Source organism: Sebastes fasciatus, chromosome 20, assembly GCF_043250625.1.
Source record: "Sebastes fasciatus isolate fSebFas1 chromosome 20, fSebFas1.pri, whole genome shotgun sequence".
Classification (NCBI taxonomy): Eukaryota; Metazoa; Chordata; class Actinopteri; order Perciformes; family Sebastidae; genus Sebastes; species Sebastes fasciatus.
This window is the reverse complement of record NC_133814.1, coordinates 15,944,315-15,971,541: the sequence shown is the minus strand read 5'-3', so window position 1 is coordinate 15,971,541 and position 27,227 is coordinate 15,944,315. Positions and strand designations below refer to the sequence as shown.

The 27,227-nt window shown below is 40.2% G+C and overlaps 2 protein-coding genes across 10 annotated transcripts; one reads left to right on the top strand and one right to left on the bottom strand.

The window, feature by feature from the left end:
* Nucleotides 1-771: 771 nt before the first annotated feature.
* LOC141758174 (hyaluronan-binding protein 2-like) lies at nucleotides 772-6,019 on the top strand. Of its 3 annotated transcripts, none has more exons than XM_074619325.1 (13): nucleotides 772-910; nucleotides 1,025-1,037; nucleotides 1,631-1,720; nucleotides 1,810-1,920; nucleotides 2,543-2,662; nucleotides 2,844-2,960; nucleotides 3,161-3,332; nucleotides 3,550-3,641; nucleotides 3,729-3,972; nucleotides 4,054-4,196; nucleotides 4,551-4,688; nucleotides 4,896-5,038; nucleotides 5,267-6,019. In XM_074619325.1, the coding sequence occupies exons 1-13, from the start codon at nucleotides 842-844 to the stop codon at nucleotides 5,420-5,422; spliced, it is 1,608 nt and encodes a 535-aa protein (XP_074475426.1). In that variant the 5' UTR covers nucleotides 772-841; the 3' UTR covers nucleotides 5,423-6,019. The 3 variants fall into 3 exon arrangements, with proteins under 3 accessions (XP_074475426.1, XP_074475427.1, XP_074475428.1); XM_074619326.1 differs by having other exon boundaries at nucleotides 786-910; nucleotides 1,025-1,068; XM_074619327.1 differs by lacking the exon at nucleotides 1,025-1,037 and having other exon boundaries at nucleotides 815-910.
* On the bottom strand, nucleotides 5,483-26,878 carry nrap (nebulin-related anchoring protein). Of its 7 annotated transcripts, none has more exons than XM_074619318.1 (47): nucleotides 26,362-26,872; nucleotides 26,207-26,268; nucleotides 26,009-26,119; nucleotides 25,717-25,792; nucleotides 25,432-25,526; nucleotides 24,525-24,619; nucleotides 24,259-24,346; nucleotides 22,771-22,875; nucleotides 22,149-22,256; nucleotides 21,881-21,988; nucleotides 21,641-21,745; nucleotides 21,358-21,465; nucleotides 21,159-21,266; nucleotides 20,681-20,788; nucleotides 19,623-19,739; nucleotides 18,862-18,966; nucleotides 18,592-18,696; nucleotides 18,160-18,264; nucleotides 17,915-18,013; nucleotides 17,705-17,809; nucleotides 17,480-17,587; nucleotides 17,280-17,384; nucleotides 16,960-17,157; nucleotides 16,769-16,873; nucleotides 16,515-16,613; nucleotides 16,316-16,420; nucleotides 15,149-15,256; nucleotides 14,864-15,021; nucleotides 14,081-14,234; nucleotides 13,870-13,974; nucleotides 12,520-12,618; nucleotides 11,674-11,778; nucleotides 11,451-11,558; nucleotides 11,068-11,178; nucleotides 10,777-10,974; nucleotides 10,586-10,690; nucleotides 10,206-10,304; nucleotides 9,967-10,071; nucleotides 9,744-9,851; nucleotides 9,341-9,652; nucleotides 9,156-9,260; nucleotides 8,205-8,303; nucleotides 7,978-8,082; nucleotides 7,762-7,869; nucleotides 7,029-7,340; nucleotides 6,687-6,842; nucleotides 5,483-6,577 (listed from the first exon to the last, which is right to left on the bottom strand). In XM_074619318.1, the coding sequence occupies exons 4-47, from the start codon at nucleotides 25,724-25,726 to the stop codon at nucleotides 6,245-6,247; spliced, it is 5,487 nt and encodes a 1,828-aa protein (XP_074475419.1). In that variant the 5' UTR covers nucleotides 25,727-25,792; nucleotides 26,009-26,119; nucleotides 26,207-26,268; nucleotides 26,362-26,872; the 3' UTR covers nucleotides 5,483-6,244. The 7 variants fall into 7 exon arrangements, with proteins under 7 accessions (XP_074475419.1, XP_074475420.1, XP_074475421.1 ...); XM_074619319.1 differs by having other exon boundaries at nucleotides 25,717-25,788; XM_074619320.1 differs by having other exon boundaries at nucleotides 26,207-26,263.
* Between the last annotated feature and the right edge of the window lie 349 nt (nucleotides 26,879-27,227).

The following is a 27,227-nucleotide window of genomic DNA, read 5'->3' as shown; positions in this document are numbered from 1 at the left end:
GTATTTGAGAATATTCTATATAAAAAGATACAGAATATATAGTATAGTAGGAGAATGTAAGAAGTAAATATTTCCATTTATAAGTTACATTAATTGTTCTTTCAGTTCCTCTAATGACAAACATAAATTATCTCATGTATCAGTATTCTGTTGGTCAACCACTCTCCCATATAAAAGATCTTCTGATACAGGTTACTCCATATTAAAGAGTAGCTCTGTTTGTATTGTGATATTACTAGTATTTTGTGTTCCCATTGTCAGCGTTATATGTCTTATCTTCTTGATAACAGTTCTATAGTATTAGATGGAGCTGCAAGTGTATTTTCTTGTCCAATGTAATCTTAAAATAAACACAAACAGGAAATTACATTAAAGTTCTGAACACAATTGCGGTTAATATTCATTCCACCGCAGTGTTTCTTGCATAATACTGTCACCATGAGCCTGAAGTGGCCTGAGGAGTACCACAGGCATGAACAAATGAAAGCCTAATCCTAGTTTAGTTTTTCTTGGTGTGATATCTAAAAAACGACTCAAAATAATTGCAAACAATACTGTCGATTTTAATCACCTGAATTACCTGAATGGACGCAAAGTGAAATTTGCTGACAGAGAGGTTAAAGTTGCACTATATATAAGCAAATAAGACAAGGTTCAATAAATGAAACCACAGTGCATAACAGATGTGCAATGTCCTAAAACACACAAACTCCCACAGAATCGATGCAGCTGGCTAAAGATTGACAAGTATGAGTTGGATATCGAGGAGGTTTTTGGTATTAAAGTCAAACTCTGAATCTTCACTCTCCTACATTGGGCTGAGAGTTTCACACACAGCACCATGCTGACCACAGGGGCCCTGCTCATAATAAGCCTGAGCGTGCTCAGTGCACATGGACATGACCCGAATGTAAGTTTCTCAATATATATGAATGAATTATTCAGCAGTGGATGATTTTTATTTTGACTCATAAGCTAAAGAAGAATTGCTGATCTGTTCTCCGCTGTGATTTTGTCATTTCAGCTGGATGACTTTTGTAAGAATCTTTTCTACAGTTGATCTATGTGGTGACACGCTTCATCTTCATATTATTTTAATTTATGTTTTTATTTTTATTTCCTATATAAGACAATTGCAATTGCAACAGTTGAAACTACATTTTTAGTTGCAATTTTAGCAGCCAGCTCTTTGGATCTTGTGATATGTTTTTTTATTTGACTTTTGGTTATTTGGTTACTTGCTATTTTTAATTATATAATAATTTATTGTTTTTCTTTTTTTTTACATAACAATATAGTTTAATTTCCAGGTGAGACATAATTGTGGATGATTATCTATGACATGCAAAATGTGGTTTTAATGCACTTTACAGAGTAGTTTTAGCTCTAACTCCTCTGTCATTTCATCCTGTACTTTATCCTACTGCAGTATATAACAGGCTTGTATAAACTCTAATATTACTAGGAATATGAACTAAACTCTGAGTATTAAGTAATATTAGTAAGTACATTTGCATCAAATTGCTTGTACAGCTTTACCGTAAAGTCAGAATTTTGTTCTTTTCTTGATTAATTTTGGTGAAAGTCTGTACGGACTGCTTTTTGTTAAACAGCTCTCTGTTCTTGGCAGATGTTGACTATGGGTATGACTACACCACCGACGCCCCAGGCACTTATTTTGACATAAATGACTGGTTGTTTGACCTCATGGACGAGTCCAGTAAGTGTAAAACTCTGTGTGAATGTAAATGTTGCGTCTCCATCTTACCTCTCAACATGTAGATTCATTCTTTATCCCTCCTTTACCAGATGTTTGTGATCCAAACCCTTGCTTCAATGGTGCCGCGTGCCAAAGTAATTCCGATACAGAATTCACATGCACATGTTCTGAGCCTTACATAGGGAAGAGGTGCCAAAAAGGTAGGAATTCCCAACTTGGCTTTATGATAAGTTTATTTTGTAAAGCAACAGAGCTGCAATTTCTGATTTATCTATAAATTTCATTTGAAGCCTCAGTTACTATTCTGTTATTTTGGGCGTATAAATCTATTTTGTTTATATTAAAGAGGACCTATTATGTTCCTTTTCAGGTTCATACTTGCATTTGAGGTTTACTACCAGAACATGTTTACATGCTTTAATGTTCAAAAAGGGCTTTATTTTTCTCATACCGGCTGTGCTGCAGCACCTCTTTTCACCCTCTGTCTGAAACGCCCTGTTTTGCGTGCCAAGCTAGCCACTAGGCATGTATTATGCAAATGTGTTACTTGGTGACATCACCACGTTACGGAAGAAAAGGCGGGACTTCAAGCAAGGTGTTTCAGGCAGTTCAGGAGCAGTGTTTCTGTGGGGGGGGGGGAGTAACTCCCTTTGGCGTGGACTTCGGGCTTTGCAGACCTTTTACATGCAGAAAAAACCCAATATAACAAACTAAATGAAAGGAAAAAGCACAAAAGCATTATAGGTCCTCTTTAATACTTGTGCACAAGGTTTACACGTGGCTTCTAACTTCTACTCTTGATGACTTTTTTTGACTATTTAGTGAGAAATGTTTGTGAGAACATCAGATGTGGTCACGGTACCTGTGTCCTCAATGTAAAGAAACCCCCGTATTATGAGTGCAAGTGCAGACCTCCCTACCAAGGCACCGACTGCAAGACATGTGAGTATCACAAACCCAATCTTTCACAAGATGTCAAATTAGACAAATTGAGCAGGACATTACATTTAGTACAAGCAGGAAAAAAAAAACTGGGGTGGCCAATCTTCTTTGAGGGCCCCAGAATCCTTTGCTACAGCCCTGCTATTGTGCACTATTATATTGTTTGTCTTGTCTGTATCAGTGCCAACGTCCGCCTGTGAACCCAATCCTTGCCAGAATGGAGGCTCTTGCACAAAAGGGAACCGCCGCTTGCGCTGTTTATGTCCTGATGGATATACTGGGAAGTTCTGTGAAATTGGTAAATACTTCATAAAGGACAGAAAAAAAGAAACAAACGATTACGATCTATTACAGGAAACCTAACTTCCTTCCTCAGCAGTCCATATTTTCTGTAACACATCATAATTTTCAGCTCCACTGCAAGTAAAAAAATCAAATGACTCGAGATTTAGAGCTCACTTCATATTTTCTTCTCACACAATCTTCTTGCATTTATAGCTTCCACTGACTGCTATGTGGGAGATGGAGAGACATACAGGGGTGTCGTCAGTATGACAGAAGACGGGAAGGAGTGTCTGGACTGGCATTCCCATTTCATTGTGTTAAACGGGGACGATCCTTTCTCCACGTACTCAGACTTTACTGGACTGGAATATAACAACCACTGCAGGTATAATCAATCAATAATTTATATGATTATTGATAACAAATCACTTGTTTTATATATAACACTGATTGTTCCTTTGTATCAGCAAACTTCAACACTTTCTCTCTCAGGTACTTTTCAAACATGGCTATCTGTTAAAGGATGTAAACAAAATTAAATTAACCTCATTACTCCCAAAAGAAATATTTCTGTAATCTAGATTATTTATTCTACGTTTTAGGAACCCAGATGGGGATGACAAGCCTTGGTGTTACATTAAAAAGCAAAGAAGCCTGGAGTGGGGTTACTGCAAAGTCAAGAAGTGCACTGAAGGTGATCTCACACACACTCACACACACACACACAGTATATATGTGCTGTATGTCCGCACTGTGCTCACTCTTCTCTGATGTTCCTCAGTCCCAGCCACTCCACCCACACCAGTCCAACCACTGCCAGGCCCTGCCCAGTTCTCCCAGTGTGGGATTACATCCACGCCTCCTCGCAACAGCAGGATTTTTGGGGGCAGCAAGTCTTTCCCCGGCGCCCACCCCTGGCAGGTGTCCGTGCAGACCAGACCCAAAGACACAACCATTCCGTTTGGCCACTTCTGTGGTGGGATCCTGCTCTCGTCCTGCTGGGTCCTCACTGCTGCCCACTGCGTGTAGGTTTTTCCATTTCTTTTGTGTGCCATTTTCCCAATTTATTCATTTTTCTACTATAAACTAACTTATTTTTCCTTCAGTGAATCTGGTAATGATTACCAAGTGGTGCTGGGAGGAGTGAACATCAACATACAGGAAGAGATGGACCAGACCATCCCAGTAATAGAATCCATTGTTCATGAGAACTACAGGAACACTCCGGCCGCTCTTTACAGCGACATTGGTTTGTCACTTTTATCAGATTAATATAATTTTCAATCTGGATAAACCATACACCGGAGATAAGAATGCAGATTTGGCTAGTGTGAAGCATCTTTTCAGGCCTCTAGCTGATATAATAAAACTCATACACAGTATACACAATGCACCGTTTATAGTTAAACTTACATTACTTCAATCCAAACCTTCAACTCATTTGTTTATTAGTTTTACAGTATTAATTGAGCTTATTTCATATCATTATTTTTCCTGATTATGCATAATTTAAATGCTTTGAGAAGCATTTATAGAAAAGTGATTTGATTAGTCAATGAATCAAATGATTAATGCCAATTGTATGTGCTGTTTTCCTGTGTAGCGCTGCTTAAACTCAAAGTTACGGACAGCCCTTACTGCGCCAAGGAAACTCGCTTTGTGAAAACAGTGTGCCTACCAGACCAGGTCTTCCCCGCTGGAAAGGAGTGTGTGATCTCTGGATGGGGAGCCACTGAAACCCGTAATTAAGTCCTTTTTATACAAACAGATTATTTTTGGTAAAATAAGAATTCAGTATTGCATTTCCATAAAGTTTGGGGACTTGGGGAACCTGTGCTTTTACTGTGACATGTCAAAATGACTCCCATGAAAAAAAAGCCCATTTAGTTGTTTGTGTCAGTTTGTTTTCTCACTCTCATTCAAATTCGCTTTGACCTCCACTTTTCAGAGAGGTACAGCCCCCAGCTGTTGAACGCTCGTGTTTTCCTGATCTCTGATAAGAAGTGCGAAACTCCTGAGGTCTACGGAAAACGACTGGACGGCAGCATGATCTGCGCAGGGACTTTGCAGGGGGGCATCGACTCCTGTCAGGTGTGTATGTCTACGAATGTGAAGAATCTGGCTCAAAACATGGCTGCCTTCGAAGCTACTGGTATTAAATGCAACAATTTGTATTAAATGAGGGAAAGGTGATTCAAACTTTAAGATTATATGTTTTAGATAAATTTTTTGGCATCAGTATTGTGTTACACGTGTGTACAATCAGTGGCCCTCTACAGGAAATATTATATTCTTAACTTAATCTTTCTAACTTTACAGGGCGACTCAGGTGGACCTTTGGTGTGTGAGCGAAATGGCACAAACTACATCACCGGTGTGGTGAGCTGGGGATTTGGCTGTGCTGAGAGGAACAAGCCCGGCGTCTACGCCAACGTGCACGCATTTTCCAGCTGGATCAAAAGCAAGATGAACTGAACTACATTAGTTCAATAATTCCGGCGCTGTTCTTCCCTGAAAAGAAAGACAGACGACAGCTCAGTTTGCCTTGAAAAAAAACAGTTTATTTGATCAGCGATAAATCCAAGCATTTACTCCCAGCCCAGCTTTGAGTTAAAAAGGGGGCACCGATACGAACTCACGAAAGCTGAACCTGCCAGACACATCATTTCAGTCGGCCTATACTTCTTTCTTCACTGAGCCTAGCTCAAAGTGCGCTAGATTAGCAGACCTTGTAAGAAAACTGCATTGCTTTGCATGGCTGTGACAACATTTGTGCCGTGAACTTGCAGCCTGTGTTCGTCTCTAAAGATTAAAAAAAAAAGAAATGATGAAAACATCCTCTGCAGTGCTGGCCATCTTCTAAACACACTCAATATACAAATTGCAAACTTTCCTTTTCATATTTCAAACGGCATCACTTTTGTCCTGAAACAACCTGAATTCAGTTTCTTGATGTTTTTGCTTGAACTGGTGTTTAACGTGGTCCTTTAGAGGCGATTTAACCCATTCAAGTTCTGATAAAATGTCTAAAAATACCTTGCAATAAATCTGATAATAAAGTTTCTTTCTGAATTCCTCTTTTGCTCACCACATACATTGACAATCCTTTTAACTAACTTGACAAGTCCTGTCCTGATTCAACATGCTTAATCCCTACGGTAGCTCCGTTTGACATCAGTGTGGCATCTCATGTAACTACAGAGTCACTTCATCAAAATATATACCACAAATGCCACTTTCTGAAAGTGGCCTTTTTTTAACGTACAATATCTATATCTATCTATAAACTCTTCTGATCTACGCGTTTTCTATCGCAGCAGCTTTACTAGTCATGGACGTCTTAACTGTACTCTGGAGGGCAGCCGACGAGGAGGACGAGGTGGTGCTGGACTTCTTCTCCATGGATTTGAACGAGGATGTGCTGGTGCTGGTGGTGGTGGTGGACTTTTTCTGGAGGCTCTGGATGGTCTTCTTCCTCTTAACGTGGAGGACCTCCATGGCGTCCATGTTGACGCCTTGGTTAATCTCCTCGCTGGTCTCCACCTGCTCTGAAGTCTGCTGCTGCTGCTGCTGCAGCTCCATCTGCTGCTGCTCCATCTGCTGCTGCTCCATCTGCTGCTGGCGATGTATCTGAAAGAACAACATGGAAAAAGTTAATTTTTAAAGAACCTGCACACTATATTGTACATGAATTGTAAAGTTTATTTATAGTCAATTACTAGATTTCATGTTCCCTCACCATCATCATGTGCTGATAATTTGCAATAGCCTCATCAGCGGTGACTCCCTCCGCCAGCCCCAGCTCTGCAGCCCGGCGGGCCAGCTCGGCCTTGTGGGAGCCGGGAGGGGTCCAGCCCGTTCCTCTCAACCAGTTCAGGTCTGACTTGTAGTTCACCTGCAACAAAAGCGAGCAACAATTAGACACACATTAGGCCTACAAAGATACTTGGTTGAGGTGGAGTTACCCTCTCGCCACATTTCAAATTAAAGTGAACAAGTGTGAATTAAATGATGACACTGGCTGTAACAAAGCCACTTGAAAACCCTTTTTACAATAAACTCTACATGCAGCATGACTTACATCACTCTGCAGCTTGTAGGCCTGCTTGGCGTGCTTGACGTTGAGCTGCTCGGAGTCACAGGTGTAGTCGTGGAGCTTGCTGCGGTAGGTGAGGTCACTGGCCTGAGCCTGACTCTTTCTGGCCTGCAGGAACTCGGGTTGGTTGGCGTGCATTTTGTAGTGGCCGCGGTCCTCCTTGGACTGGCGTTTGTACTCCAGGTTGCTCTGGAGTTTGCTGGCTGCCAGAGAGTGTACCATCTTAGGGTCGTCTTCCACGCAGCGCAGCCCCACCTGCTGGCCCTTCTCCTTCAGGTGGGATTCCCTGTAGCGGAACTGTGGGACGGAGAAAAATACAGTTTTACATTTCAGGATAACTTTTATAGCTTAATTCATGTTGTTGTGACTAAATGTAGTTTTAGGGATTAAAATTACATGCAGCTATTTCTGAATGCTCTGCCTTTAAATTAGTTAAATACTTTGATTATGCCAGAATACATAAGCAAAACTTTCCAACCTCTGTAGCAAATCATTTTTGTGTTGCAATAAAAACGGGGACTGTAAACATAACATCTTGGAAATGACTGATAAATTAAGCACTTAGTAGAAGGTGTAAATTCAAGATTAATGATTGTACTTTTTAAAAAATAAAAAGAGGCATAGACAGTAGGTGCTGCTAATAAATCCTAATTTGTGCTTCAAGAAAGACTGAATGGACTCAAATCTTGTCACAAACTGGACCATCACATGAACTCACATCACTGGCAATTTCTCTGGAGGCCTTTGCCGTTTGGAAGGGAATAGCATCAAGCCTCAGGTCATGGCCCGACGTCTTCACCTGCTCCCCAGACGCCTTGTAAACTTTCTTCATGGGAGAAGAATTTTAAAGATCACAAAGTGATATTGACATTTTTTGATGTGGATTTAAAATGATTTGCTTGTATTTAGGATTGTGAGAATGTATCTGCCTTACATCACTAATCTGCTGGGCGTTCATCTTGGCTCTGACAAAGTCTGGATCATCTGAGTGTAAAGTGTACTTGTGCATGTCATCGTTCCTTCCAGATTTGTACAGCCTCTGCAGGATATCATCAACATTGTCATCAGCATCACACAATTTTTGGGATTTTACATTTAGAACAACAGAAACGTAGAATGAGACTGAATGATTTTGTAAGCACGTTTAACTTTTCACCCCACCTCACTGCACTGTTGATAGCTCGCCTTAGCGTGGACCATATCAGGAGAGTCGGTCACTGAGGTGAACTTCAGGCTGTCCGGCAGCTGACGATACTTCTTCTGCATGAAGGAAGACCACACACACTTAAACAGTAGGAAATACTAAGGCTGAGACTTTAAAGTGAAATGTACTGTAGGCTAAATTCAGTGAACTTGTCTTTAAAAAATAGATGTGATCAGTGGAAAATTAAAGTGCAATATTACAATTTCCAGTTAAATTGGGTTCCAAAAGTCAAATATATCACCAAAATGTTGGAAATATTACAGAAGAAATTCCATTTAGCCTTTTTTTAATTAAAAACTAGTTTTTTAATTGGTCAAGTTTTATATGGCTGCAACTAATGATTATTTTAATTGTCGGTGAATCGGTCGATTATTTTCTTGATTTATCGATTAATTGTTTGGTCAATAAAATGTCAGAAAATGTTGATCAGTGCTTCCCAAAGCCTGTGATGACGTCCTCAAATGTCTTGTTTTGTCCACATATTCAGTTTTCTGTCATAGAAGAGTCATGAAACCAGAAAATATTCACATTTAAGAAGCTGGAATCAAAGAATTTTTGCTTTTTATTCTTAAAAAATTACTCAAATCGATAAAACGATTATCAAAATAGTTGGTGATTAATTTAATAGTTGACAACTAAGCAAGTAATCGTTGCCGCTCTAAAGTTTTAGGCCAACAAAACAATAAATAAACAAAGGTTTCTCTTTGAAACAGACCGTCATGTAACAAAATAAAATGTACTGAAAGGACAACTGAACAGTTAACTGAATACATACAAAAAGAGATATATTTTTGCTTTCTGGTCATAATATTTTGAGACTGGTAAGGTGTGCAGGCTGTCCTGGCTACAACCTTTCATGCAATCATAATAGAGATGTATTTTATATAGCATTTGCCACATCTACTCACATTACTTATAAGTTCTCCAGCCTTCTTAGCCGACTCCATCTGAGGAGCACCCACACCGTCCCAGGCCACTCCTTTCATGTAATTGAGGTCTGACTTGTAGAGTTTCTAGACATTAAAGCGATAAAATGTGTCAGTCAAGTTGAATCATATCAGTAATTTTCCCCTTCCTCATCCACACCTCTCACCTCGCTCTGCAGGTCGTAAGCCGCTTTGGCCCACTTGACCTTCATGTCGTCAGGAAGCACCGTGTACTCGTGCAGCCTCTTCCTGTAGTCCTGTTCGCTGGCGAGGGCCTGGGCGTTCTTAGCCGTCACCAAGTGAATCATGTCCTGGTTGAGGTGGTACTGCCCGCTGGTCGTCAGCGCGTCCTTGCGGTACTCCTGGTCGCTGGCCAGCCGGCCCGCCTGCAGGCAGTGCAGGAGACGCGGGTCTTCCAAGACGCTTTTGACCCCGATGTGCTTCCCTTTTTCCAGCAGGTGGTCGTGTTTGTACTTGTTCTGCAGAGACACAGAAGTAATGGCTGTAGTTTAGGTAGATATTTTATTTTTATTTTTTTACTTCATGTTTTTAAGTGTAGTGTGATCTTACATCACTGGCGATGCCTGTGGAGCTCTTGGCAGCCTGGAAGGGGATGTCCTGCATGGTGAGTTTGTAGCCTTGAGCCCTCAGCGTACGCCAGGACTCTCTGTACTTGATCTGGAGAGCAGAGAGACAAACAACCAACGATCATTAACCTTAAAATAACACACACTGTGAAAAGAGAAGTCTACAGTATATTGTACGGTGCACAGGTCACAGGTACTTGAACTACCTCACTAAAGTTGGCTGCATTGATCTTTGCTTGCGTGATCTCTGGTCTCTCAGATGTCATAGTGTAGTTATGCTTGTCGTTCACCCCTTTCTCTTTGTACAAACGCTGGGAGAGAGAGAGAGAGAAAACAGATGTGTAGTATTGAAACAACAGGATTCACTTAATTGAGCAAATAAAAAATAGAACATCCTGAGGAAGGTTACTAGAACAGAACTAAAACTATAAGCTCAATGTCTCACTTCATTTGTGAGCTGTCCACTGAGTTTAGCGTGGATGATATCTGGAGAGTCGGCGACAGACGTGTGCTTGAAGCTGTATGGCTGCTGACGGTACTTTTTCTGTTACAAAAGAAACAACACAGTTAGTCTCTGTTAAGTCTTTGTAGATTTCAAAGTAAAACAAGTCAACGTTTTGCATTCTTAACAAGGAAATCAACATTCAAAATCCCCCAAAAATGACAATATCCACACACAAGATACAGTATGTCCATGATTATATACAGGAGATTGGACTTTTTAAGATCTAAACCTCCATGTAGGCAAGAGCAGCATTGAGTACTGTATGTATACTAAACAAATTGAAAAAGGAATTAAAAAGAAGAAAGAAAAAGATGTCCTACATCACTGATGAGGTCTGAGGCCCTCTTGGAGCCTTCAATCTGCAGAGCCCCGGTGGCGATCCAGGCTGCACCACGCAGGTAGTTCAGGTCAGAGCGATACAGTTTCTGTCACAAACACACACATGAAAATCAATACCCAACTAATCAAACATTTGTTGAAAAAGTATACATCACAGATGGATCTTTCTCACCTCGCTCTGCAGAGCGTACGCTTTCTTGGCCGCCTGCACCTTCATGTCGTCAGCCAGCGAGGTGTACTTATGCAGGGTCAGCCTGTAGTCCTGATCGCTGACCAGCGACTGGGCCATTTTAGCGTGGGAGACCTCCAGCATGTCCATGGGCAGGTGGAACTTGGAGAGCTCCTTCGCTGAGTCCTGCTTGTACTTGATCTGGAGAGGGACAAAGGGAGAAGGGAGAGAGTGTTTGTAATATAATATATCATTTGAATTAGTTTTTATGTCCCCAAATTAAGAAGCAATTACATCACTCTGTAACTTGCTGGCGTGGACCGAGTGAGTGATGTTCATGTCATCCTGCAGTCCCCGTCCGATCATCTTCCCTTTGCTCTTCTCAAATTCTCCTTTGTACTTTTGCTGAAATTACAAATGATTCACTTTCAAGATGTTGTAGTAAGATGCTGTGTAAAATGCATCAAGGCACCAGTGTGTTGATTAGTCAATTAAACAAAACTAAAATTAATAACATCATGTAATTATAAGTAACCTGGTGTTAATGTCATTATAAAAACAGGATTTAAATGTTGTTGAAAATGTGGCTTTCTGTGTTTCAAACTAATCTGCAACTTATGCAGACAAATATCTTTTAGGCCATGACATGACAGTAGAACAAGAAGTTGTAAGCTCACATCACTGAGGATCTCTCCAGACGCTTTGGCAGACTGGAAAGGTATGGCATCCAGACTCAGCTTGTAACCGCCATCACGTAACTTAGTCCAAGATTCCTTGTAACAGCTCTGAAAATGCATAGATGTACAAACTCAGCTCCACATGGTAGACGTCACACACAGAAGCAGTGGACTGGAGGGATTGATTGATTGGCTGTTTGATGAATTTCACGTGTGGTTTTACCTCGCTGATGTTCATAGCATTGAGCTTGGCCTGAACCATCTCAGGCAGCTCTCCGCTGAGTGTGTAGTTGTGCTTCATGCTTTCACCCTTCTCCCTGTACAACCTCTGTGAAGAAGAAAAGCAAGGCATTGCTGAGCATCCGGTTTACCACTGTCTATTTGTATAACTCATATTTACAAAAACAAATCACCATCTTTAGCAAGATGAGACAAATCATAATATTCGTATAGACAGAAATACATCAGATGTACTGCATTTAAGTTGCATACTTTATCTGGTGCATTAAAGGTACAGTGTGTAGAATTTGTCGGCATCTTGTGGTGTGGTTGCAGATTGCAACCAACTAAATACCCCTCCGCTCTCTCCTCCCTTTCCAAGACTGCGTTAACGTGAGCCGCCGAGTGCAAAACCGTGGTAACGCCGTTCACCTCGCTCAGAGGCCATCCTTACCATAATAACATTACATTAGGAGCAACGGAAGTCATATGGTCAGTGGCGGTACCACGGTTTAGCACTCTGCGGCTCACGTTACCGCAGTTTCACAAGTGTGTCAAAGAACTACGGTGGCCTTCAGGTAACGTAAAAATGTGAGAGGCTCTCTCTAGAGACAGAGTTTGGTTAGTCCGTTCTGTGCTACTATAGAAACATGGCGGAGCAACATGGCGTACTCCGTGATGATGACCCGATGTAGATATGAAGGGCTCATTCTAAGCTAACGAAAGCATGATTCTTATTATCAGGTGATTATACGCTAATGAAAACATGGTTATGAATATTATATTCCATTTCTGCCAATAGATCCCCTGAAATGTTACACACTGTTCCTTTAAACAAATGACAGCTTACATCAACAGCCAGTTTGTTGCTGAGTTTGGCTTGGACCATCTCTGGAGTGTTTTCAACACTGGTATACTTCAGACCACTCACACCTTGACGGTACTTTTTCTAGATTAAAAAACAAAACATAAAAAATGCCAGAGATGAATATCAAAAGACAAGTCATAGTGAGATGAGTGCACATGCATTTGATGAACAGTAGAGGGCACAATATCATCACAAACAACTGTACTAACAAATTAACTACCAGGTCAAATTAAATAATTATATATAATATTTTTTGTAAGATAGACAAATATAGAGTAGATACGTAGATACATAGATAGATAGGAGTCTGCTCAGGAGGAACTCAAGGCTCTGTTCTATTTGTGTACCGTCTGTCATTTCATGGTCTAATGTTGGTAACCCTGACTGGAATGACACTTAAAATAAGTGACTTCTTATAAAGAGGTTATGAATAGAGTGTATTCCAGTCTGCACTAGATGTGTCACAGAAATATCTTTATGCACCATTTGAATGCATTTTAAAAAAAAGAATAAGAAGGGTGCTGCAGCAAAGAGGTAAAAGGTTTAGGAAGGAGTTGGCTCTTAAATCATTAGTTATCTGTGATGTCTTTTTTCAAAATGTCTTCTCATTTTAAATATGAATGTAACTCGAGGTTCATAAACAGATAAGATATCAGAGCTTTGAAGTTTCCATGATGAAGATGCTGGGCCCCGTTTCCAATTCATGCACACACTGAACTGAGAAGATCTGGGCACCAAGAGGCTTTTAGGAAACTGGACACTTGGCGTTAATGGGGGATGCTTCACAGCTTTCCCTTAGAAGTTCTATAATGTAGGCAACGTGGACCCACAAACCTAAATAATTATTAAAGAGAAAGAACCACGGAAAGATGGAGGCCTAATTAGTGAAGTTTAATCTTTTTTAGTTACTGTAATCAGGCTGGTCTCTTGTTATAGCCTGGTGTAGTCCTCGTACTTAACCCAGTTTCTAGAGAACAGGAATGGTCCGCGGCTCTTTAAATACACTCTGACCTCAGCTGTAAACCTACATATGTGCCTTCCAGTCACATGTCACACAATCGCGCTTATCACTTTCTCATGCTCTCTGTTCTAATTTACCTACATAGTTCTCTAGTTATAAATAGCACTTGAGTGTGGTTAATCCTACGCTGCATGGTAATTGGTTTAAATACAATTACCATAAATGAGGGAAATGTTAATGAACTGTTGCTGTGGGTTAGCGTTTAACCATGCAAGTGAGAACATTTCTCTTTTTTTAATGACCCATAATGTCATCTTTTAACCTGCAGCTGATTTCAGAAGTGCATTCTTGGTCATAGGGTTGGAGGTTACCTCGCTGACGAGATCCCCGGCTTTCTTCGCCTGCTGGACATCCAGAGATTTTGAGGCCTCCCAGCCGACGCCCTTCATCCAGTTCAGATCTGACCTGTACTGTTTCTAAACACAGACAACACACAGCTTTCACTTTTTACAGTCCTGCAGCGAATTAATCATTTTCAGCATAAAACAAGCCGTTATTTGAATGTCTAACGGCGAGACTTACATCGCTCTGAAGTTCATAGGCTTTCTTAGCCCAGGCGACGTTCCTGTCAGTGGGCAGAGTCGTATACTCGTGGAGGAAAGTCCTGTAGTTGGTCTCGGATGACAGGTCTTGAGCCTTCTTGGCATGGCTGATGTTCAACATATCCAGATAAATGCTGGGGAAGAGGTTGGTTTCATACATTAAATGAGGAGTTTAAATAACACAAGATTTAAGGTGGTTTTATGCTGAAGCAATGCTTTCTGGTTTTTGGGGTCATTCCCACTTAAAAATAAGCATACCAAAGCATTTCATCTCGCTTTGGACTTTATCAAGGTGAAGGCCTGTGGGGACTTTTGCCTCAGCAAATCTTATCTGTAAGTCAAAGTGTCTAAGTGCTTGCAACCTTTTGAAATTAGTCAAAATGACTGCTGGCATGAACGTAAGGCAGGTTATTGGCCGCAATGTCAGCAATTTTCAATGCTGATGAATTTGCTAATAATGCAGATATAACTATTAGAATGTAATCATCTATGTTTTAAGAAAGAGTCTATGATTCCTACCTCTAAAAATGACTTTGAGGCTGAATTAAAACCTTTTACCTCTTTTAGAAAACGTTCTTGAGGTATTAAATCATCACAGCACACAGTGATTTATAGTTCTCCTGTTTATCTTACCAGCTATATAACTACAGTTAACTGTATTCACCTGGTGTCTCAAGTGTGACCTTATCCCTAATCAATTAAATCTGGGTCTGAAGAAACCAAGATGTGTTAAAAGTGGCTCCATCAGGGTTAAGAACCTCACCTGTATTTGTTCTTAGTGTCCTCATAGTCCTTCTTGTAGTGGCGGCCACTCTGTAGTTTGGTGGCCAGAGCAGAGTGGGCCATCTGAGAGTCATCGCTGACAGACTTAATGCCAATCACCTTGCCCTTGTTTTTCTCATACTTCTCCTTGTATTTGACCTGCAAGGAGACAAGATATTAGTGGTTTTACCAAAAAGCCTTTTTTCCAGGTAATCTGCAGATATTAAAGTTAAAATATTTTAGACATTATTGCACAAAAAGTGGTACAGCTTTTAGAATAACTCACATCACTGGCCAGGTCTCTTTTGGCTTTAGCGGTGAGTATAGAGAGAGAGTCCAAGCGCAGCTCGAAGCCTTTTTCCCTCTGCTTCTCCCAGTTGCTCTTGTACACTTTCTAAAAAAGGAAAAAGTAGAAATCTGTATTACCTTGCCTTCATACAGACAGAAAGGCTGTGTGGGTCTAATGCTGAGAAAACTTCTAAACAGTTAAAGTGCATTACGTCAATTTGTTGATTTTCAATATTAATCTAAGTTTCTTAATTTCTTTTTAATGGACTAAGTCCTTGGTTAATCAACTTTATTTTATGCCTGATGGGAACATTGAATAAGCAAGAATCCTACGACCATACACAGGACATGTTGAATCAGTAGTAGGTCACGCAATCAGAACACAACATCACCATGGAAACCTCCTCATCAGCACTGAGCATTAATTGTTGACCAGCCATAATTAAAGCGAAGGGGCATGATCATCATTATCATCTTTACATATAAATGAAGGAGCATCATGGTAGTTTAAGTGCACTGATCAAGAAACCATTATTGTATTCTCTTAAAAGACAAATTCAGTCTATTTTTGCAAAGACATTATTGAAGTGCACCAGACATCATATATTTCAGCAGATTAGAAAAACGTGAGCAAAAATTTAACCACTGTATATGAAGCAACACGTAAGGCTCTGTACACCCACACAAGTATTTACAATCACTCTGGCTGATGAGCCTCCAGTCAGGTGTATATTGGGTGGAGCTATGCCGGGAATTATGTGATATCACCAAACTCTATGGACTCCTAAAAATCATAACCAGATAGGTTGTTTAGCCCTAATAGGTACAACAAAACAAGCTATCACTGTCCTGAGAATAGGTCTAATTAAGCTACATACTGTGACTGAAAACACCAGCGTGACTATGGGTGTTCAGGAGCTTTCATATACAACTATGATGTCCAATACTTGATGCAACAGAGACAGGTATACATATGCAATGTGTGATAAATTTGATTGAAGATATTGCAAAGATAAGAGATGTTACAAAACAAAGATTTAAGTCTATAATTTGCTTAAAAAAGTTCATATTGTTGTAACTATAAAAATATGATACATTGTGAAGCTCTTGCATACGCCAGTGTTATTTTATATCTGCTCATTTCGATGAAATTCACTGAACTTACCCCACTAAGAAGGTCGGCGTTAGCCTTTGCTTGTCTGAAGAGGGGCTCATCTTTATTCATGGTGTACTGGTGTATCATCTGCTCTGTGTTGGCTTTGTACGACAGCTGGAAATCAGAATCCGATAGACATACAGTATGATATGAGAGTGCGCCATTAAATTAAATGTGTATGATGACAGTTTTAATGTGAAGACCTTACGTCACTCTGCAGTTCCTGGCTCTTCTTGGCGTGTGCGATGGAGAGATCGTTCGCCACATGGGTGAACCTGATGCTGTCTGCCTTCTGACGGTATTTAGTCTGTGAGGCAGTACATACAGTAGATAAACAGTGTGTCTAATATAGTGTAAAGTTCATTAGCAAAGTGAAATATGCGCACACACACACACACACACACAAACACACACACACACACACACACACACACACACACGCACACACACAATTGTACTGACATCACTTAGCAGATCTCCAGCTTTCTTGGCCTGGGTAACGTTCAGACACCCTTCAGTGTCCCAGCCCACTCCTTTCATCCAGTTCAGGTCTGAACGGTACTGGTTCTGTGGAGCAACACAAAGAGTCATTAACCAAGGGAAAAAATTTTCTTATGGCAATTACCATTTAAATAACAGACAAGGGCTCTCACCTCGCTTTGCAGGGAATACGCCTTCTTGGCCTGCTGGACCTTGATGTCATCAGGCATGACGGTGTAGTCGTGCAGCTTCGTGCGATAATCCACTTCGCTGGCAAGGGACTGAGCCTTTTTGGCGTGGCTCAGGTTGATCATGTCCAGTGGAAGGCTGAACTGGCCCTGGCTCTCCTTGGAGCCCTTCTTGTACGCAATCTGAAGCGGTGACGATTAAAAAAAAAGGATTGAGTCAGCACATATGCTGCAGCTGCAATAAGTGTTATATGTGTTAAAAAATATATATATATATTTTAATGTCTGTGATTAATTCTGCTTACATCACTGCTCATCTTGCCCACTTGAAGAGAGTGCAGCGTCCTGGAGTCGCTCATGTTGACCCCCACTGCCTTCTTGTTCTTCATGTAAGTCTCTTTATATTTAATCTGAAACACATGCACATCTAACTTAATTTCATTTGCCAGCTATTACATTTGATCAAACCCACTTATCCCCTTGCAGTGGAGAAGAGTTTGCTTACATCACTGGCAAGGTCACGGGAAGCCTTGGCTGCTCTGACACTCAGGTCGTCCACACCGATGTCGCAGGATTTAGACTTATTTTTCTCCCATTCCTCCTTATATTTGATCTGGAGTAAGAAATTGAAATGATCAAATTATCCCTTGAAGAATGAGAAGTGTTTTTTCTGTAACCATGTGAATGAACGTGTGCATGCACATGTGAGAAAGTGTCTGTGTTAACTTACATCACTGCACAAGGCAGCATTGGCTTTGGCCGTTATGATTTGGGGCAGGTCCTGGGATAGTGTGTACTGATGTTTGGTCTTTTCATAGCCCTTTTTGTAATTTAGCTAGAAGACAAATGAATAACACATTCAAACAGTGTGCAGCTGAAAAGTGCTGATGAAGTTGGTGTGATCATTATCATAATCATGTTGTTAAAATGCTTTACTTACATTGCTGACAAGCTGGGCGTTTTTCTTCGCTAAAACAATCTCAGGCGTGTCTGTTGCTTGACTGTACTTGACCTTGTCGATGTGCTGCCTGTAGTTCTTCTGCAGTCATATAGGAAACACGTTTTACAAATTACAAATGTATTAAATAACATGATTCACCTACCTGAGAAAAAGATTTTTGACAACTGTAATGTTTTTCGTTATGCCTATAGGTAAATAAAAGAAAGACACTTAAGAAAACTCACGTCTTTTAGTGGGTCCAGTTTCCTTTGGCTTTGGTAGCCTGGTGTGAGGGTGGCGGGGTAGTTGTATTCACCCTGCTCCTGTTCACAGCCTTGTTTATAAGAAATCTGGAATTTACAAGAAGATTATAAAGTGATATTACTGGCACAGCAGTTATTCTATTTTTTGTCAAGTTTCATATTTCAACCATAAATTAAAGTAAACATCTGTCCATGGATTATATAATAAATATAACACTGATCCCGTTTACGCTTTTTTGCCAGCTAAAGAGAATAGCAGGTGAAAGAGAATAGCTATTTAAAATCCAAAATGTCATGATATCCCTTGAATACTAAACTGGATCGAAACAGAACCAATTTGGGGCATTGATAAATTTCATAGATCTATAAATTTAATTTCTATATTATCTTAAGTTCATGAAAAACAAGGCTTACATCACTGGCAAGATTCCTGGCTTTCATGGCATGCATGGTCCTCTTATCGATTCCTGAGTCTTCATAGTGGTTCTTCATGTCGCTGTACTTCTCTCTGTACTTGTTCTTTTAAGTATATAGAAAAGATGAAGAACAATCAGTATGCAGGATTGTCTAATATAACCATAATATCCACATATTTGCCCTTATGACATTTAGAGTAAGGCCAAATACATATTTATATCATAAAAACAACAATGTGAAATAAATGATGTTGATCGTCATACTTACATCACTTGTGAACTTGGCCATTTTAGCTGCATTTTGAAACTGTGGGGTGTCACAGAAATTGATGCTGTGACCTTTGGTGTTCTCCAGGTCCTTCTTATACTCCACCTATTAGAAAATATAAAAAATTACAATAGCTGCTTTGTAATATTTTTTCATTTTTTGTTGTTGGACAGAGAGAGCTTTTCCTTTGTGGCACTTTGTTATGTGCTAAATATAAAGTGCCTGCCGCCTATCAGTCACCATCACTGACACTCGGTCATAACTCAAGAGTCACTGAGACAAACCTTTAGTCGTAAATATTTTTTGCTGAGCTTCGAAATGACAGCACAACACCATTTAACTTGTCAGCTTTACCACTAAAATACCACTCAGGGAGATTTTTGTCACCTTTAAGCATTCAAGCTAAATCAGAACATTGGTCACAGACAAGCAAAAATTTGTCGTATTCTGAAGGCGTCATATTACTGTGTGAGGTAATAGTAGTTTGACGGGATGTCCCGTGGCCTTGAAAGTAAGCTGTGACCACACCGGATAGGCATGTCAGAGATGCCGAACATGTAAGTCCGGTGGCTTCATGTCTGCTGGAAACTGATACAGTGTGTCCACAATTTCAAGCTTTTAAACACACACACTAGGTAGCAACATGTTTACCTGGAAATGCTTTGTCATAAAAGCTAGAAATAAAAAATAAGGCAAATGTACTGAATGAAGGTCTGGTCTTTGCCTTGAGAGCCTGACAATGGACTCACAAACGGACTCACCTCGCTGACAATCTTGTTGATCTTTCGGGCGTTCTTTAGAGCCAGATTGTCCTCGGACGTCAGGCTATGGAAGTGTGAGGTGCCCTTCATCTTGCTTATGTCCTTCCTGTATTTGAGCTGCAGAGGGATGAAAGATGATTGAGTACATATAGGAGGACAACATGTTGTGTTTCTGTAGGATCAGGAGATCAGTGGTGCACACACATAGTCTAATTTAGTCGGTGTGGAGAGTTTAAACAATGACAACATGGTGAGGCTTTCGCATTGTAGTCCCCCATCCATTCTGCCCAGTGGTGACAAGGCCCAATGATGGATGAAGCTGGAGCTCTTCCACTCTACACTCTGTTATGTTTTGACAGCATTTACAACGGGTACAAATTGTTACACAATTGATACAGGCTCCATTTTTAGACAGACCAGCCTTCCCAACTACTTCAATGTTAGCCTAAAGATGTAGTGAAGTCTCATGAGGGCCTACTGTATGTTAGGGATGTCACGGTGAGGGAATTTTCCCACCGGTTAATAAACTTGTGACAATACCGGTGTCACCGATTATACCGGACCGGACATTTTACAATAGAAGATGTATGTGGAGCGCTTAATTTGATCTTTAAAGTTGGATGGCTGTGTGTCTGGCCTCTTAGGTCCAGCTCTGTCCTCCACACGGCGATTACCTCATTAATGTTATGGTTCCCTTATAATGTTGGGTTTAAAGTATTGCCAAAAAGGCCCTTTTGCTTTTTGCTTCGACACCAAATCCTCTGCCATAATCTTGTCGGTCAACTCTCGTCCTGTGTGTGTGAAATCAGACTACTACTCTGTCCAACTATGTATTGATAACACGGCAATGATGCGCAAAAATGAACTAAAGCAAAATGATGGTGGGAGCGGTTGGCAAGTAATGTAATCGGTCTATCCTGAACACCGTGTAAAACCTACTACTGCAGCAAGCCTACTGTACGTATGTCTATCAAAAATATGGTACTTAGAGAGTTTATAAGCACCGCACTAAGTTTGTTTGTTTTGGAAATTAATGTTGCTGTCAGGTTGATACTCACATTGCTCGCATTTTCCTGAGCCTTCTTTGCAAGATGATAACCAGGAGTGATCATGGCAGGGAAACTTCCTTTGCCTCGCTGCTGCTCATACTGCTCAGTATAGGCAATCTGCAAACACAGGATAGTTTATTTGTAATGCCAAAAATACAGGAAGTAATGCAAATAATTCATAAAACGCCGTAAACATGTTAACACACCATTGTGGGCCTGAATCCCAAACTATAAAAACCTTCAAAATAAAGAGATGTGTCCAGGTGACCTGGAGCTCTAAGATACACACCATTTATCCTCTATATGAGCTGACAAGGAACCTCTGTTGTCTCTCTGTATTAATATATTTTCTGTAATTCTCTGTCCACTATTAATTAAAGGCAAATAAAGAACTTTAAACATCATATGATAATGTGGCGTCCTACATGATTTTGCAACAGGCTTTTATATCAAAACATAAATAAAACAGTGAAAGTAAATTCCTCACCTGGCTGAAGTTCTCTGCATTTTCTCTGGCGTGAGCTACTTCAGCTACTGCTGCCTCAGCGCTGGCTTTACCTCTAATCTCTTGTTCATACACATGACGATACTTTATCTGGTAGGACATGAAATCCATTACCAACCGATGATCAGGAGTCTGCATTAGTGCATACATGTATGTGTACATTTTGATATTGTCTACTTACATCACTGGCCTGCTCACCGGCCTTCTTTGACATCTGGTATCCAGGTGTAATATGTGCAGGAAAGCTACCTTTACCTCTCTGCTGCTCATACTCTTCTGTATAGGCATACTGGAGGAAGAAAAGCAATGATTAAGGCAAACACCTATCTGATTCTTTAAGTTAACAGTAAAAGACTATAGGACCGTCTGCGTAATACTCAACTGGTCTTGTTAGTCACATTTGGTCTAAAGTGAGATACAACATTATAAGTATCATAAAGTCATCATGAAAGGCAAAAGCTTACATCGCTAACAATTTGTCCTTGTTTCTTGGCTAGAAGCACCTCTGGGGGGTCAACAAACGTGGTGTACTTTGAAATTCTCTCCTCGTGTCCTTTTTTATATTCCAGCTGCAAATAAAGAAAACAAAGAACTTGATTTGGCTCATTATGAAGTCACAACAACCACTGACAGAGACACATAAACAAATTGCTTCAATTTGAGCTATTTGGTCCGGAACAGTGTGAGCAAAGACATTCACTTACGCTACTGGCCAGAGTATTGGCTGTCTTAGCAGCCTGGTAACCTGGTGTTATCATGGCAGGGAAGCTGCCTTTCCCTTTTGACTGCTCGTATTCTTCTGTGTACTTCACCTGCCAAATAATCACAAACTCAATCAAGACATTTTGACCAATATTGATGCAAAATAGAGTTTTTAGCCATTTACACAATCCACACTAGTGCCACAGTGCCTCTTTGTTTATTTAAAGACACAAAAGTTTTATAGTATACGGGAAGTCTCCTTGAACTCACGTCACTGATGTTCTTCTGGGCCTGAGACATCGTTACTATCTCCTGGTTGGTCACCGAGCCTGAGTACCATGTCTGCTGCTGTGAGAACTCAGACTGAGACTGAAAGGCCTGGTTGGATCATACGGAGGACAAACTTGGTCATTTCCAGCCATTCACAAGACAGGTAATACTTTACCTTTCATGCCTTATGGACCTTGCTAAACTCTGCTTTACTTAGCCTCTATGAAGTGATGGTAACTAGTGGCAATTTACTACATTGCAAATAAATCTGTGTCTACGCAGTTGTCAGCACAGACAAGAGAGAGAAGATGATGTTTAATGTATTCACAATGACAGCCTATTAAAATAAGCTACTCTCCTCCATGATCACTGAAATCATCCTCATTCCAACATTTCCACATCTAATATGATTACATCTTAATATTGATTATTTGGAGTAAGACCTTGGATCACTGCACACAATAACTTTGCTGTTTGCAAAGAAGGTCAACGGTACAAGGAACACAAAAAATAAGTAGGATTGTTTGCTTTAAAGATATAAAAAAGTTCAGGAAAGATCAGAATTAAGGCTAAAACTCCCTTTAACTGGGTGTACTGGCCAGTTGCTATACCGGGAGCTCACCTGGCTGGTCATCTGATTGGCTAGGCGAGCTTTCTCCAGCTCCATGGACCTCATGTCCTGGTGGAAGGTGGACATAAAGCGCTCACCATCTTCGCGATACTTCAGCTACAAATGCACATAGACGACAAGCATTATTAAGCCAAGGCCAGCACACATTTTGCACATGCACACGTGTGTTTACAGCATCCACTTTGGGAGTTGGATGCATGAAATCAGCATAAAGTAATAAAAAGACTGTCAGCCCACATTGATATTACCCTGACTTCAGATCCACAGAGCAACACATCACTCTATTCTTACGTTGTCAGCTTCAAACCAGACAACCTGAGCTCGCATATTTAAAGATGAAGGGATAATATTAGTGTGCTATTATAAATAAACTGAGATGTTCCAATCAAGAAGCTGGACCTGCCAAGAAAGACCCAGAGAGGAGCGCCGAGTGATGAGTGACTCTGAGCTGCTTGCTAATGATCTTTAAGCTTTAAAAATGTTCAAAACTAATATTAGAATAGCTTTATAGCAGGCGATGAGAGGCAGAACTGATGAGTGACTTCTCTTGGAGCATCATCGCTAAAGGGCTAACAATACACATGTGAACTCTGTGTAAACTTTTAGTATGAGCAAAAGTATAAAAGCTAACTGAAAACAAGTCAAGTATCACCAAGGAACTAATGAAAACAAAAGCTCTGCATGTTAACCAAGGCAAGATTTTTGTCTTCAGAGGACAGGGTTGAAGGTCACTCAGCATTGTCTGAAGTCAGCCATCAGACCAAATATCAATATAGCTCTCTAATGGCATAAAGCAGTAGCTGATGAGTTTGCTAGCCCACTGCTAATATAAGCATAAGAACATTGCATGAACTCGTAGACACAGACAGGCACAGACAGACGGGAACAGGTGGCCGGGCAGAGGAGAGGAAGGGATGCAAGGCTGTTTTTCCTGACGTATAATTTTAGCCCCCCGAAGCATAAAGTGGGCTGAGCAGAGGGGGTTGTCTCGCCTCTGTCACAGGAACAGAAATAACCTGAGCCGCAAAGTCCATTCCACACCGCTGCCGTCACCATGGACTCAGAGCAGCCGTCCACCTATCTCTCTTCCACATATCTTTTTTTGTTCTGACAGCGATACATCTGCTTTGGGTCTGATCTTGAGCTTTGTGATTGTATGCGTGTTTGCAGGTTAATAGATCTGAGTTGTCTGTGAGGACATCGGTGGTTTTGTGTGATGAGTTGATAAGTAGAATTGTCCATTTCCAAACTACATTTTAGGGTTTTGTGCCCACACAAATATATTGTTGTACTAAATTAGAATCATTTTAGTATACTATAGAAATCCCATGACAGACCAATGATAAGTGGTCATTTCACTCATGGCATAGACAGTGACTTATGTCAGCCTGTCAACAATACACCTTGACTCATGATCAAGGCCGAAATATTTCGTCTCATGTTGCTGCTTCTGTGTTTTTGCATGTGACATCATCTCACCTCACTGCTCGCCATGCTTTGCTTCTTTGCGTTGATGTTGATGGGGGTCTGATAGACGCTTGTGAATGTGTTGTTCCTCGGATTGTGTCTAAAGGGATGAAAAAATGGTCATCATTTTACTTTTGAGTTCATGGAAATAGATGGAAAAAAGGGATCTATTTTAATACCAGAATGGTCCCTAAAGATAGATTTTTGTTATCCGTTTTTTGGGATTATGCTCAAATAATAAATTGTATATTCAGGTGTTGCTGGTGCTTCTTACTTACACAGAGCAGTACGGCCTCTTCTTGTGGCTGACAAAGTTGTTGGCCGTGAGCACCATCTTGCAGACGTCACAGTGAAAACACGCTTTATGCCAGTTCTGAAAGAGGGAAAAAACAAATCACATTATTTCAGTGGGTCATTAAAACTGGATTCTAATCTCTAAATTTAATGGAGTTTATCATGCAGAGACAGAAATGGTTTAAAACTTGGACAAGTCATTTCTGATAACATCATATTAATAAGACAGCTTTAATTGAACAAGGCCCAAAATAACGACAGCAATCACAGCATCATCTTCCAACTGGACTCGCTGACTTGTTCTTAAATATAGCTTTCATGTCAATGTTAAACTGTATACCTCTTGCTTTTCATCTCACAAGTTTTAAAAAAAATACATTTCATAGCAGCAACCGGTCAGAGCTACATGGATGTTTGTCATGCTGCAGATTTTACAACGTAACGATCGTAATATATTGTTACTCAATTTATATCAAACATATTCTCAGATCCATAGCCCAATAAAAACTTTACTTTAAGAAGTAATTTTATATACACTTTTTGTGTTTTTAAACTGCAGTTTAATGGCAGATGCTGTATTTCATTACATTCACCTGTTTGCACACTGAGCCATGTGTATTTGACGCAAAGAAATCCTTGGAATAACTTAAATTATGCCATATTTAGGTGACAAATGTGTTCTGAAAGAAGTTGATTGAAAAATATAAAATCCAAAGCCTCAGGTCTTTTGGAAGTTTGTGCCATACTTACTGTACTTACTGTACCTCGATGTTAAAACTGACTTTATTGTTACTTTTACAGTAGTTTTAAATATTTTAAAATGTATTTTTATGATCAAATGCTCAAAAAACACTCAAAAGTTTCTTGCCACCACATGTTTCTGTGTGTTACCTGGTCAATGCAGTTGATCTTTTCAGCCGGGTAGACCACAAACCCACACCTAGCACAGGACTGCATGGTGAAGGCTTGTCCTTTTCCCCAAAACCCTTCAGGAAAAGTATCAGAAGAAGTGAACTAATGAGAAGCGTTGGCCAAAAACAAAAGTCAGGTCAGTCAGGCAGGCAGGAAACCGTTTAGTGAAAGGACTGGCAGTGACTCCCAGACAGTCGTGGTAGTGCGTCTCTGTTGGTGGTAAACTTAGCTCTGTGACTGTGACACTTTGAAACTGTCTCTTACTTGACACCATGTCCCACGATGGACCAGCCCCCTTCCACGTACCATGCTAGAAGACTGGCTGAGTCCAGCTGTCTGTCTGCAGGGAGACAGCTAGGTCAGATGTCACTGCATATGTGTAATGATCCTGAGTTGGACCACTTGTTCAACTATGGGCACCTCGCCATGACACTAACACATAAAAGCGTAATGCATTGTGTAATAGTTTTACTTACTGTAGCTTCATCAGCCAAGTATGTTAACACATAAAACAAATTTAAACACAGAGGGCATGTGAATCATTGAATATATTCACCATCGGTTGTTTTGAAATGGTTGGAGCAACAGATGTAGATGTGGCAACACAGGAGGTGGCAGCAGTTAGTACTGGGGGCATACCAGTACCAACAGCACCAGTGGGAACAGCCTGATAGGCAGATGATGGTGATCACAATTGGCACACAGTACAATTACTTGAACGTTATGTCAGTCAAACAAAAAAATATGTCAGTACCTTTGCTGAATGAAATCCACAAACACAGCTGTGTGTTCCACCAAAGATATCTGCCCTCTGCGCTGGATAAAAGAAAGAAATCCAACTGAAGTACCAAATTCATATGCACTAGCCGGAAAGTGTATGTTATAACTTGACTTAAAGAACAGTTTTACCTTCTGGTAAAGATCTTGCCATTTCTTCTGTCTTGGAGCTAGCCTATTCCCAGTTTCAGAGGGCCTAATTCCTGCGTCAGTAAACCTCCTTAGCCTGGCCATCCACTCATCATCACCAACCCCAGAGGGTCAGAAACCTTTGCTATCAAATGAGCCATTTTAGGCAAAGAAAAAGAAAGAAATCTGTCTGGAGCCACAAAACATTTGAGCATTGTGATGAAGGTAACACAGTTTATAGTCTAAGTATATAGAATATAAGTCTAATGCAGTGAGGGCCAAAGAGCAAATGTACTACGGAGTATTAGGGCCACATTGAGGGAAAAAGCATCTGAGATTTACAGAATAAAGTCATAACTTTACAAAGAAAAAAGTCGTAATATAACGAGAATAAAGTCATAATATTAAGAGAAAAAAGTCGTAATTTTACGTGAAAAAGTCATAACTTTACGAGAAAAAATTCTTAATTTAACAAGAATAAAGTCATAACTTTACGAGACAAAAGTCGTAATATTACGAAAATAAAGTCATAACTTCACGAAAAAAAAGTTGTAATATTACAGAAAAAAAGTCATAACTTTATGAAAAAAAAGAAAATAATACATAAAATTACTACTTTATAATAAGATTTTACTTACTCTCTTATGATGTATTCTGATGTTTTATTACCAAAAAATATGCCCCTTTTTTATCATAGTTCAAATTCTACATATGTATAGGCTACAATGTTCTATAATCTGCATATCACAGTTTGTTTATCAAACCTGTTAGATAAACTGTGGAGTTTGCATGTGAATATGAATAATGAAATGTGGCAGACCTGACGTAAGGCTCTGACGTAATTACGCACCCTAGAAACTTCACGTCGG

Coding starts and splice junctions, on each gene's coding strand:
- LOC141758174 (XM_074619325.1), top strand. CDS start 842: ATGCTGACCACAGGGGCCCTGCTCATAATAAGCCTGAGCGTGCTCAGT. Junction 2,961..3,160: donor TGGGAAGTTCTGTGAAATTG/GTAAATACTTCA, acceptor TTGCATTTATAG/CTTCCACTGACTGCTATGTG. Junction 3,973..4,053: donor CTCACTGCTGCCCACTGCGT/GTAGGTTTTTCC, acceptor TTTTTCCTTCAG/TGAATCTGGTAATGATTACC.
- nrap (XM_074619318.1), bottom strand. Junction 9,852..9,966: donor ATGCAGCCAACTTTAGTGAG/GTAGTTCAAGTA, acceptor TCTGCTCTCCAG/ATCAAGTACAGAGAGTCCTG. Junction 9,653..9,743: donor CCACAGGCATCGCCAGTGAT/GTAAGATCACAC, acceptor GTGTCTCTGCAG/AACAAGTACAAACACGACCA.